The sequence below is a fragment of the Aquarana catesbeiana genome, linkage group LG05 (genome assembly GCF_042186555.1).
Source record: "Aquarana catesbeiana isolate 2022-GZ linkage group LG05, ASM4218655v1, whole genome shotgun sequence".
NCBI lineage: Eukaryota > Metazoa > Chordata > Amphibia > Anura > Ranidae > Aquarana > Aquarana catesbeiana.
In genome coordinates, this window is record NC_133328.1 from 147,774,209 (window position 1) to 147,787,587 (window position 13,379).

The 13,379-nt window shown below is 41.8% G+C and overlaps 1 protein-coding gene across 2 annotated transcripts in view; it reads right to left on the reverse strand.

Annotated features, from left to right (window-relative positions):
- Nucleotides 1-343: 343 nt before the first annotated feature.
- Nucleotides 344-13,379, reverse strand: part of NEK10 (NIMA related kinase 10) — a 515,946-nt gene continuing 502,910 nt past the window's right edge. The window contains exon 35 of one of the 2 annotated variants that reach the window (XR_012244412.1): nucleotides 344-729. Coding sequence is in view for 1 of the 2 variants with exons in the window: in XM_073630267.1 (XP_073486368.1) it covers nucleotides 720-729 (10 nt within the window). In the remaining variant the exon portion in view is untranslated. The remainder of the gene's footprint in view (nucleotides 730-13,379) is intronic. The other variant, XM_073630267.1, reaches the window with a different exon arrangement.

Sequence of the window (13,379 nt, forward strand, 5' to 3'; positions counted from 1 at the left end):
AACAAGCTGGGCCTTCTGATTTTGCCTGTGTTGAATTGTATTGTAACTCTACTGTCTGCCCTCATGTTGTAAAGCGATGCGCAAACTGTTGGCGCTTTATAAATCCTGTATAATAATAATAAAGGAATAACATAATAAAATAATGTGGGCCAAGTACTTGAGGGCATAAATAATTTCATAAAGTAGGTATATATTTTTAAACAACTTTTTTATAAAAAAAACAAAAATTTTACTTTGTTAGGTTTTAAAATAGTTTTGTGCTTATTTAGCCTACAGTAAGTTGCCATCACAAAAGTATGAAATGCCGAAGTAGTACAAATAGATATTATGCAATGTTCCAGTGAAAATAATGCAGCTTTATTTGTGCATTACATCTGTTTAGGTATCATACATTTGAAGTTGAAAGCACTTATATACACTGTTCTACCAGAGAGAAACTGAGACATAAAGAGACTTTATATAAAAGATAAAGTATTTGATTTATATAGCATTTTTAGGCAAAGCATCTTGAAACAAGCACAGCTCGTCCAATAATACAGTCACATACAAGTCTTCATAAGATTCTTCTGTGGCATTGCTATCAGTCCACATTATCTTCTAGGTTAAGCAGCTTTAGTATACCAATTGTATCATTTGGAGGGGAAATGCAGTCACAAGGCTCTTTTTGAAAGTGGAAGGCATCATTTTATTGTTCAAATGTTCTTGTTCCCCACTGGGAATTAGCAGTATCTAGAAACACACAGATATGATAACAGCCAAATATAATTAAGTGTCTTTGTAAACAGGATAAGCCAACATTCGTTCAATAGCTAAACTGCTCTTAGATGGCAGAACTAAGTTTGTAACGACCTCTGTCTAATGTAAGCTATCTATACTGGCTGGAATATGTAAATGAATCGAAATAGGTCAAGAAAGAGCAGCAACTCTCATGTGTGATATCACAAAAAATGCATAAACCTAAAAACAGAGTCACGCATAACATTTACATTTTATAAACATATCAGCATATGTATTAATTAGTGCAATGTTATAAGCCCTTCTTCAGAAAAGAAAGGTTAAAAAATAGCATGGACATCCAATGCTACACAGTCTTGTGTGGTAGGAGGAAGACAGGGGCAGGACCAAGGTAGTGAGAAAAATAGTAGCGTCACACTCCTGAATTTTCAATCAGAGTTCATAAGTACACTCCAGATATTCCCGATCTCCTATGCTGTTAACACCGCATGTGACCACCACCAAAGAAAAATGTCTGCTTACCAGATATATTATATGCTAGACCTGTAAAAAGGTCAAAAACGCCTGTGGCTGATTGCCTTCTCCTTTACACGGAAGAATAGATAAAATACCAGCCGGTAAAAAACGAATGCCTGCACTTCCAGGACTTCGTAAGTCTCGATGACGTCAGCACGTTGTCCACCCTACTAGTTTCATCAAAGACTGACGTCGTCCTGGGGCACAGGCGACGTTCTGGGTCATCACCTTTTATGTTTATAAAACAAACCAGGCCTTGATTTGACTTCCGAAAGCTCAGTGAAAAACCAAGCCTTGTTTTGACCATCCAGGGTAACAATACGTCAAGCCTCCCTATGAGAGTAAACTGGACACCTTTGGAATTTTGCCTTTTAGTTTAAATCCTTTTCCTTTGATGAGTTACGCTATAGCTAATACTATTTCTAACAGGTCCCTAACATGAAAGGTTAAAAAAAGTTAAAAAGTTAAATTGCGTCAAATACGGACATCAAAGATACATCCACGGATACTTTGTTGAGGACGGATCTTTGATGTTGTCCATATTTGACACAATTTAACTTTTTAACTTTTTTTGGTGGTATGTTATCTATTCTTCCGTGTAAGGGAGATGTTCTCTCTTTTTTAACTATAATTTTGAAATAAAAGCACTGGATCTCATACAATGTGGAGCATCTTTTGTTAATTTTTCAAATGGGATACCCGTGGACAACTGAAAGTGAGAGGATATGAGAGAGTGTCTACAGGACCATCGTGTGCTGAACAGACTGCAGTCCAAAGGCCCTGGCAGGGCAATCAGCCACAGGTGTTTTTGACCTTTTTACAGGTCTAACATATCTGGTAAGCAGACATTTTTCTTTGGTGGTGGTCACATGCGGTGTTAACAGCACAGGAGATCTGGTATGTCTGGAGTGTACCTATGAACTCTGATTGAAAATTCAGGAATGTGACGTTTCTATTTTTCCTTGGTCCTGCACCTGTCTTCCTCCTACCACACAAGACTCTGTAGCATTGGCTGTCCATGCTATTTTTTAACCTTTCTTTTCTGAAGAAGGACCTATAACATTGCACTAATTAATACATATGCTGATATATTTATGAATAGTAAATGTTATGCACGGCTCTGTTTTTAGGTTTATCTATACTGGCTGGGCTGATTAATTAAAAAGGCTATATCTTTTCATAAGTGTCTATATTTCCACAACATACTGAAAATGAAGATCTAGTTCTATAATCCATCAAAATAAATGACTTTATGTTATCAACAATGTTTCAGGGATTGTTTACAATAATTTCTTCAAGAGATGGGAATTATACTTCACACCGTGTCCTTTAAATGTGGTGTCAGTGGTAAGAAAAAGCAAAAAGATACAACACCAATCAGTTTTGCAGCTGAAAGTTGATTCTGAATAATATAATACATTTAATCAAAGCAGAATAAAGCAGAATTTTAAAACCTGATTGATTAGGACAGAAATCTGTTTTTCTAAGGATAACTTTTGTTTTTGAGACACATTGGGGTCAATTCACTAATGTTTATCGCATGTGATAACGCAGTCACGTGACTCATTTGCATAAATTATTGCATACAGTAAATTAAGTCCAATTCATAAAAAATAAATAACAATTATGCTGTATTTACTGAGAAAAAAAAAATGCCGGTAAATATCGCTTTAAGACTATTAAGTCTAATTCGCAAACGGACCAAAGAGTAAAAAAGCAAGCGATATTTACCACCAGGGTTTTGCTGGTGGGATCACTTGTCAAGGGGATCCCCACGCTGTCTTTTGATAAATAGCTGGTTGCTAAGGAGCGGGCTGGGAAGGTGGCCGTCAGATTTTTAACAAAGGATAACTTATCAGCTGAATGTAAAAAGAAAATCCGACAATTAAAAATTATGAAAAAAAAAAAAAATTGAATGGGTTCCCCCCCCCCAAAATCGATACCAGACCCGTATCCGACCATGCAGCCCAGCAGGTCAGGAAAAGGGGGGACGTGCGCGTGCCCCCCCGAACCATACCAGGCCACATTCCCCATACTTATTTACATGGGGGGGGCCGGGATCTGGGGGCCCCTTGTTAAAGAGGGCTTCCAGATTCTGATAAGCCCCCTGCCTGCAGACCCCCACAACCACTGGTCATGGCTGTGGGGATGAGGCGTTTGTCCCCATCAACATGGGGACAAGGTGCTTTGGGGTGGGAGGGGCAGAGCCCCCCTGTCCAAAAGCACCCACCCCCTTATGTTGGGGGCATATGGCCTGGTATAGTTCAGGGGCGCTCGCTCATCCCCCCTTTTTTTTTACATTCAGTTGTCAGCTGGGAGCCCGCCTCCCGGGCCTGCTCCTTAGCAACCAGCTATATGCGGTAAATTACCGTATTAAATAATGCAGTAATTACCGCTGAATTGAACAAATACCACATTCGGTACTTAATGCAAAATTCTTAATGAATTGAAAACTTGCACAATTGTTACCATATGCAGTATTTTACAGCATTTTATGAGCCATTATTTAACTTTTAGTGAACTGACCCCATAGTCAAGATTCTTATAAATTTTGCAGTTGGGCTATTTAGCCTTTTCATGGCCAGAGGTCAATGACGTCTATATGCCCAGGCCAAATTTAGCAGCATCTGCATGTGTCAGTTAAAGTGGTAATAAACCCAAAAGCAAAAATATATTTTTATTTGCAGCTTAACAATTCTTAGATGTGATGTCTACATTTGTTTTCTTTTTTAGCCTTTATTTTCACCTGGTAATACTGCCAGTAAGTCTGTTTTTCAGTAGAATAAGCTGCCCTGCAGATGTAGCAGTTACAGGGTTACAGCAGTTACAGGGATAAGACAAGCCATTTACCACTGACAGGTGTGCTTACAATGATCATCTTTTATTTACAAAGCCTTTATCCTGAAAAGAACAAAATGTAACTGCTTGATGTAACTGCTTATAAGTATTAACTGGCTTCAATTTGTTAGTGTATGTAAATCTTTTAGTACATCTAACACTCTCCACTCCCCCCCCAGTCTGACAATGCCATTGTCCAAATGTGCCCCCTCCTTCATCCTCCAGAGTGGGGGCACTTTAATAGAGGAGGTGTGTTACTAGCCAGATCACCAGGTAAAAACAGAGGTTACAAGCCTAAAAATAAGAAAACCAATGCAACCACCACATCCTCGGATGTGTAAGCTGCAATATATTATATTACTTAACACTAACTCTATGACTAATTTACTTAACTAAATATGTTTTATACATCTTTTATAAAGATATTATTTGGTACTGTTTTAACGAAAAAAATAAATTGTCCTGTTTTCATTTTAGGTTGACAAATGTGCAAAAAAAAAATGCACTTTTTTGTTTAAAGTAAGAGTATTTCACTTATTATTTTTAATAGTGAAACTGTGTCTGACACTGCAAATACTGAAAACTAAAGACTCTTTTTTAGTCAACAGAGCCTTAAGGCTAGGTTCACACTGCTGCAATACAATTTTAACCCATCTTTCAGTGCAATTATGTAGTGCTACTTGAATGCAACTTTGATAAGGTGTGTACATTCTATGGGGCCAAAATCGCACTGGAATTGCACCAAAGTAATAGAGGAACTTTTTCCACAATTGCTCTGTGCTGAGTCGCATTGACGTGAACAGACACCATTGAAAACAATGTTATTTTTCCCTTGTCATGTGATTCTGTGAGGCTCAAGTCGCATCTGAAATCACACTAGTGTGAACCAGGCCTTAGCATACATGTGATCACTATGTCAGGGAACCAACCGAATTGTTTTCTCATAGTCATTGGGGACCTCAGCTGTCAGACAGCCAGGCATGAAAAAAAACAGTATTGGTTGCTGGTTCTTAAAGGGAAGAATGTATACTAACCTATCCTTAGCTAGCATGACTAGGGTAGTTCAGAGCTCATCTTATTAATCTAAATTTCCCAACCACATTCTCCAAACTCCACCCTCCTGTAACCTCCTCCTAGCAATAATCACACTACTCTTTTGTGGAGTTAAAATGGCCGACACAGCCTTCTATTAACCACTTGCTTACTGGGCACTAAATCCTCTCCTGTCCAGACCAATTTTCAGCTTTCAGTGTTGTCACACTTTGAATGACAATTGCGCGGTCATACAACACTGTACCCAAATTAAATTTTTATCATTTTTCCCCACAAATAGATCTTTCTTTTGGTGGTATTTGATCACCTCTGCAGTTTTTATTTTTTGTTTAAAAAATGTAAAAAGACTGAATTAAAAAAAAAAATTCAATTTTTTTTTTTATATTTTGTTATAAAATTTTAAAACAGGTATTTTCTCTCCTTCATGGATGTACGCTGATGAGGCGACACTGATGGGCACGGATAGGTGGCAGTGATGGGCACTGATGGGTGGCAGTGATCGGCACCGATGGGTGGCAATAATGGGCACTGATCGGTTACACTGATAGGCAGCACTGCTAGGTGGCACTGATTGGCACCACTGGTGGGCATTGATAGGTGGCACTTGTAGGCACTGATAGGTGGCACTCATGGGCATTGATAGGTGGCACTTGTAGGAACTGATAGGTGGCACTCATGGGCATTGATAGGTGGCACTGGTGGGCACTGGCAGGGGGTACTGGTGTGCACAGATGAGGCATAATTGCCTCTTCCTTTTCGGAACTGATCTCCCTTGCAGATGAGCCGTTGATCGGCTTTTTTTTCTCCTCACGCTGTCAGCGTGAGGAGAACAAAAAGATTACCGAGCTCTTGTTTACATCATGTGATCAGTTGTCATTGGCTGACAGCTGATCACATGGTAAGGGGCCGGGACCGGCCCCTTACTTGGATCGGTGATCACCCGAGTCTCAGTGACTCGGTGACCACAGCGTGCTCCGCGTGGGCCCTGCAGGGCACACGCAGGGAGCGTGCACAGGGGAGGCTGTTATATGACGGCCTCCCAGAATTTCAGGTCCGCGCTGTGGCCGTCATTCGGCTATAGCATGGATGGCAAGTGGTTAAACAACAAGATTTTAACCAACATAACATAATCCAGATAACCTTGGTTGCAGGTCCTTGACAGTACCAAATTACTACCAACTTTTGTGTCTGAGGCACCATTTAGCAGGGATGAGCCCCCAGCCGCTAAGCACCGCCTTGGGGGGCTGACCCAACCGACCTCAGACACCTACCTGTACCAATTAGAGGATGCCATACCTCGGATGTCTCCCCACCGTTTTATCAAATCAGACCAGCTTTTAGACCCCTGTCAAGGACCCCAAACTGTCATAGCATACCAAAGAATATAATAACTCGGAATTCCTTGAACCATAAGGGCGGGAGGGAGGGACGTTCTTCCAATGATTCCAGATCTGAGAGTGAGTCAAAGCCCCTCCTCCCCAGCAACCCTACTCTCCAGCTCCACCCCATCACCCCGTCTGCTCGGTCAATCAGGTAAGGGTCAGTAACTGACCACCCACACTAAAATAGTTAACCCCTCTGGCTTGGTTCCCCTTCCACCCAGTCATGTATGCCCTCTCCTTAATTCATTCCTCATTAGTGCCGGGCATGTCTTCCTGCTAGGGAACATTAAAGTGGAACTTCACTCTCCCAATCAACATTGATTATTTTTAATCCTCATGCTGCTAGCATTGGTAAATAGATAGTAAAATAGATCATACTGTATTTACTTGTTTTAAACTTTTTTTTTTTTTTACAGTTCTTCAGTTACTTCCTGGTTTCCTAGAGCAAATGATGTCATACATCCCAGGAGTCTTCAGGAGGGGAGGAGGGGCTTTTCCAGCCAAGCACACCCTCTCCTGCATGCATGTTTGAGCTAAGGGCAGATGAATTCCAGAAATTAAATGCTACATGAATCATTTGCCCTTACTCAATATGACCATAGCTAGAAATGCTGGGGGGTTGTTTTTCAAAGTGATTTCACAACAAAATAAAGCATGGAGACATGGATAGATGTGGGAGTTTGCTTTGAATAATAAAAATGAATTAAATAGTGTTTTTGATTTGTGGTGCTCAGATGCAGTGAATATCCACTTTAATATACAGATGGCAGGACTCCAGTTCTGTGACTGGCCGGAGTCACTCCCATGCATGCGCGCGGGAGCCACGGCACTTGCTAGTGAAGAAGCAGTTTGGAGGGCCGTTTATTCACAGTGAATGTGCCGATGATGTAGGCGCAAGCGTATATGGTAAATATCTTGTAAACTGTGCAGGTTTAGGAGATATTTACAGTACCTACAGGTAAGTCTTATTATAGGCTTACCTGTAGGTACAAGCGGTATAACTAGGTTTACAACTTTAAGTACCTGAATTTGACTTGATTTCAGACACTTATAGCACACTGTACAGCTGCACTCAGACTGAGAAAGGGAGGGCAGCAAGTGCATGTGCTGACTGAAAACATGCTGTCAGAAAGAGAGGCCAGAAATGTGACCTCATCAGTCTGTTGCTACTGCAGAGAAAATTCAAGTCACTAGGCTGCATATGCTGTCTGTCAGAGCTACTGGCTGATTGAAAAAAAAAAAATGAGTGGATTTCCCCATCCACACGAGCCGGACTCCTTCACTCTCAAAATACAATGACTACTGGCTGCAACCGCTGATTGAGAACATTTTTCCAACATTCCTGTTTGACAGAAGTCGATCGTTAGAGAAACCACACTTGGATCGAAATTTGGCTTCGGCCCCTGCTGAACCAACTTAATTTCAATCCATCTATGGCCAGCTTTAAGTGTGTAGCACCCTCCTCTAGTTAGGCTATTAAGTTAAATTTATTTTTTTGCTCCGTTGTAGTGAGTGGAGCAGTGATTGATTGTTTTGGGCTGTTCAGGGTTTCCTGAGTTGAGAGTTTAATTCTTTCCACCTGCCTCTGAAAGAAGTAAGTATAGGGCAGAGAGATTCAAATGATCAGTGTGAATATCTATCATGTCCAAGCCAATACCTGGAAGGAGGCATCCAGAAGGTGACTGGGGAGATAGTAAATGTGTAGGAAGGAGTGTTCTTTTCTCGTCAAGGAGGGTTCCAGCCCTCCTGGGGCTGTTGCCCCTAGAAGAAGAAAGGGGATAAGATACCGCACTCTGGACCTCAGCAGCTGATGGGCTGAGGGCCTGAGGAAGATTTCCAGAGGATTACTCTGGATTACTCCAGAGGATCTTGTCATCTCCTTCACTAAGGATTTACCTGTGGATGCTTGGTGGCAGACAGCTCTTGGGACACTGTAAGTAAAGACCTTGCTGTTGACTATTAGTTATGTCAGAAGGAAATTAAGTGCCAGAGGTTGCTATATAGACTGCTACTGTAAGGCCCTAGATATACTGGCCATTCTCTGTTACCAGAATTTTGAATATGATAGAGAAGTTTGTCCTCTTAATGTTGCTACTTATCTCTTTGGAGTATGCTGTGACCCTAAACTCTTCTCCTGTTGAAGTTCTTCAGCACTAAAATACTTTACTAAAAAGACATCCCCTAGTGCCTGAATTGTCAGGGTGTGTGGGACTGGCAGCCTCTGTAGCACTTTGGGAGAACCTTTGTGTTACCAGCGGCCCCTCTGGGGGTAAGCACTACAGGTGGATAGAAATACAAATCTATTTGCTGGTAAAGCAGCTCCCATGTATTACAATTGTGTATTTAGCATTGCATATTCTAGATTATGTAATTTAACTTGCTTTTTATATTATCTGTTTTTTACTAAAAATAATTTAAAAAACTAAAACTGTACTTAAGAGCCTTATTTGCATTTATTACAGAGTTTCATGTTACAACCTGCATTAGCAGAAAAAGCGAATCTGTGTTAATTGTTAAGCTGAATTAACACAGACACATAAATCAGGCACTGGAAGACACCTGAACGTTTATTAAAGTGTTACTAAACCCACAGTAAAATCAGGCTGTACATGCAACAAGGCATGCTCATTTTACTCACTGTGGAACCTAAGGGGTTAATCTTCCGCATTGTGTAAAAAGGCTGTTTGATCCTGTCCTCTTTTTTATCCTCCTCTTTTTCCACAGTCCCAAACCCATCTCCTGATAGAACAGAGCCTCTGGGACAAGCTGCGCATGCTCAGTTTGGTGTGTATTGTTAGAGAGTTGTTTTTTTTCTTGAGAGGGTGCATGTGATCAGCACAGGGCCAATCAGCACTGTCCTGACAGAGGGTCAGGGCTCCTGCAGCCTCAAAGAACAGTCAGAGTAGAATGAAAATTCCTCTTATGAGCTTTAACTCCAAGGCGCATGCAAATATGCGGCCTCTCGGTGCCTGGTCCTTGGTGCCGAAAGGGTCGCAAATTCACGTAAATCACAGTCCAAACAGCTGTGCCAAAAGCGTGTGTGGTGCGCGCTCTGGACACAGTTACTGGTGTCTAAGCAGCGATCGGAAGTTTTCGGATCACATGCTCTTAAGCCCTGCCTCCCGGCATCATAAATCAGTTAAAGGGCCAGGAGGTGCTGCCGTGAAAAGATTAAACAGACACTCATAGAAGTCATTAGACTGTTATATACTGCTGATGATAAAAGGTATTTATCAGTTTATATTTACTAAAATAATAGCATTTTCATGTTCTGTGTACTATGGAAGACCAGATCTAGTGAATTCAGGGTCCTGAGTTTAGTAACACTTTAACTGACTTTGTAAGACACTCCAGGAACAGAGAGCTCTAATATGCAAATAGTGACTTCAGAAACTGGAGTCTTGCTCACATCCATCCACCTCTCTAGGTCCATTTCTATAATGGACAGACTTGTGCTGTCACAGAAGCCTGTCTTTCATCATGTTTATTATACTTGGTATGTTCCCGTGTTTCCCCTCTCCTGTTTTGTGTCCAGTTAGTACAGTCCCTATCTAGACACTCCCTGTCTCTCATTCTACTGCTCAGTTTAGATTTACTTTCCAAGCAGAGGTAATGAATGGAAAGCCATTGTTTTCTTACACTTCAAAAGACTGTAAACACTAAAGGGTTAAAGGAGAAGTGCAGCCAAAGCTTGTTTGGCTGTACTTCTCCTGTGGATCACAGGAGTGCAGTTTGTTTTGCACTCTTGTGACCCATTTTCAGCAGATGTCACAGAGCCCCTCCAGGCTCACGACCATATGCTCGGATCTGCCCATATGCCTGGACAGGCACCTGGCTCAGCCTCTCAGTGAGCTGCTGAGAGCCTGAGCTGGCTGCTCCCACCCCCTTCCACAACCCAGCACTCCAGTCAGTGCGGGGGGGGGGCAGAGCAGAGAGCTGGTGACTGTCACAGAGCTCTGAGAACTGAGTGATCTACGGTGTTTGATCGCTCAGTTCTCAGTGTTAGAGCCGGCGGGGACAGATGCAGCATCGAATCGATGCTGCTTCCACCTAGGTAAGTATGATTCTGGAATAAAAAACAACATCATACTTCTCTTTTATGCTGCCAGGGGATTTTAGCCAAGTCAGCAAGTGTCTTTAGTGTCTTCACAGACTGGGGTTAAGGAGGTATATAAATTCCTATATAGGCATTTGAAATATAATAAGCCCCACTGACCAATACTGTGAGTCATGGGGGTGAGGTGTGACATCATAATTAAAGTCTAGCATGTGTTAGGTTTTAGAACCTTCTAAACATCAACCTTTTTATCACAGAGGAAGCCTTGAAACAACTTTCAGGTTTCAGGGAATCCTTGCCAATAATTGCTATATCTACAGCTCATGGTACATTAGTTTTGTGATCAGTGGGAGGATTGACTCTCTAACAAGTAGCTAAAAAGTGGATTATTGGTGTCAATTGTTACTTATCTGATAGACACATTGCTCAAGAAACCCATAGCAATCTTTAGAGGAAAACAGGAGTCCACAAACCCCTGTTTGAGAAAAGCATCTCCATACAAAACCTTTTTTGTCTGTTTATTTTGAATGTTGTGGGAAAATAACTTACTACAAGTTTTGCCTGTAACTTGATTAAGACATTTAAGTTTCCTCTCTGCTGACTTTGACTGCTAGTCCTAGATCTGAAGTGTGATTTGGTGATGTAACCACAGTGCTGCTCACTCTCCTCCCTACTGGAGGCTCTGGCATAAGGAAGCAAAGCCCTGTCTCTACCAAAATGGCCACCTCCACACAAAGACACAGTAATGAAACTGACAAATTGAAATAAGTCCTGCGCTACCTATAATTCCCTCAATAGTAAATAAAAAATGGATGTGACTGAATAAAAATATGTATAATGATGAGTGGCTGAAAACAAATAAAGAGGAGCTCCAGTCTATACAAATACTGTAGCTGTTGACTTTTAATATAAGGACACTTATCTGTCCAGGGATCCTGCGATGTTCGCATACCAGTCCGATTCGTCAATCGGCTTCGGGTGCAGGCGCCGGCATTGTAAGTAAGAGAAACCGGCAGTGACACCTTCAGGCTTCACAGCCGGTTTCCTACTCAGCATGCGTGAGTCACGCTGCGCTTTCTGAATGGTCCCGCTGTCTTCTGGGATCTTCTTTGTGTGTCCCAGAAGGCAGCGGTGGGGGAGGAGGAGTGGCTGGAAATTTCCTACCCAGAAGTGGGAGTGGGTACCTGTCAAAACCAGGTACCCGCTCCCACATCCCCCCCAAAAAGTGCCAAATGTGGCAGTGGAGGGGAGGAGAGTGCGAACAAACTGTGTTCCCACAAAAAATATGAGTGACAGCTGGGCCGTGGCTCCCGCTGTTTTTCCAGAGCCGGGTGATTTGCCAAAAGCCGGTAGTGATGCAGGAGCCACGGCCCCGCTGTCACTCTTATTTTAAAAGAGCATCTCTTTGTTGTACTTATGTAAGTGCAATACTATTTGGATTAAAAGCATTTTTCTAACTTATTACACTATATGCCCCCCCCCCCTGCACTCTGTGAGCTTGGTTGCAGAGAGATCTACAATCCCTTAAAGGGCCATACGCCTATTTAGGTGGATACAGTTTTATCCTACCCTGAGAGTCCACAGGAGGAAAGAGTGGAGAAACAGCTTTACAGAATGGAAATTAGAGTATAGTCCCGGAGAGGGGAAAGCGTGTGTGATCTGAATAATTGCAAGGTGAGCGCATGAATGCATTGGTGGTGGGAGTCACTGCACAATTTTGGGGAAGATGATCTGCTGATCCCCGCTGAGCAGGCAGATGATAGGTCTGTCTCCACTCACTGTGCACTGACACAGTCCCCCTCTCCTCTATGGGGAAATCGGGTGAAAACAGACCACCTGTCCATTTTCATCCACCATCCAGACCACCATCCAGACCGGGGGGTCTGATCAGGTCCTTGAAAACTGACAGGCGGACCTGATCAGACAGCCTGTGTGATAGAGCCCTAATAGGGAAAGATCAGCTGCAGGGAAAATATGGGCAAGACTTGTGACTAGTCCTTTGCCCTCTGCTTGCCCTGTTTGGGACACAACTTGCAGAGTGCAATTTCTCTTTACATGTCTGCCTGTGGATTAACAGTATTAAAGTGAACACAAGGTTACTTTAAAGCCTGCTTAAACATAATCATACATAGAACCTTAATATTACTAAACATTCCTTCTTCAGTCACATAACACTGATGTCTTATGAGGAATGCTGTATTTTTCACACAGAATTCACTTGGCATCTGTTTTGTGGAAATAAGAAAAACAGGTTCATACTATATTCACAAACAGAAGCACGTAGTGCTTCTCAATAAAATATGCAAAAACACTTGCAAAGTCATAGCTTCCAACTGTCCCTGATTTCGAGGGACTGTCCCTGATTTGGAACAAAGTCCCTCTGTCTCTCTTTCCTCCTCATTTGTCCCTCATTTTTTATCTTTCAAAAAGTGTTTCCCAGTGCTAAACCTTTCATCCAATTTCTAAATTGCTGCATTTGTACATTTCAAAAGCCAGTATTAAGGAAAAGTAGTGGTTAAAAAAAGCACTTGTGGGTTCAACTTATCATTTTATTTTGTCTAATTCTCCTTTATGGGGGGTGACAGAGGGTGTGTCCTATGCCTACATACTTTTGCTAATATGTGTCCCTCATTCCTATCTCAAAAAGTTGAGAGGTATGCAAAAAGAAGTAGTTGATTTTGTTCTGTTTTCAGAGATGGAGTTTAATTTTAGACTTCAGGTAGAATTGCTCACAATCTTCCCTACCTAGAATAACCCTCGTCAACCTCCTCACAGATATTTGGCTTTTCCTAGGGCAT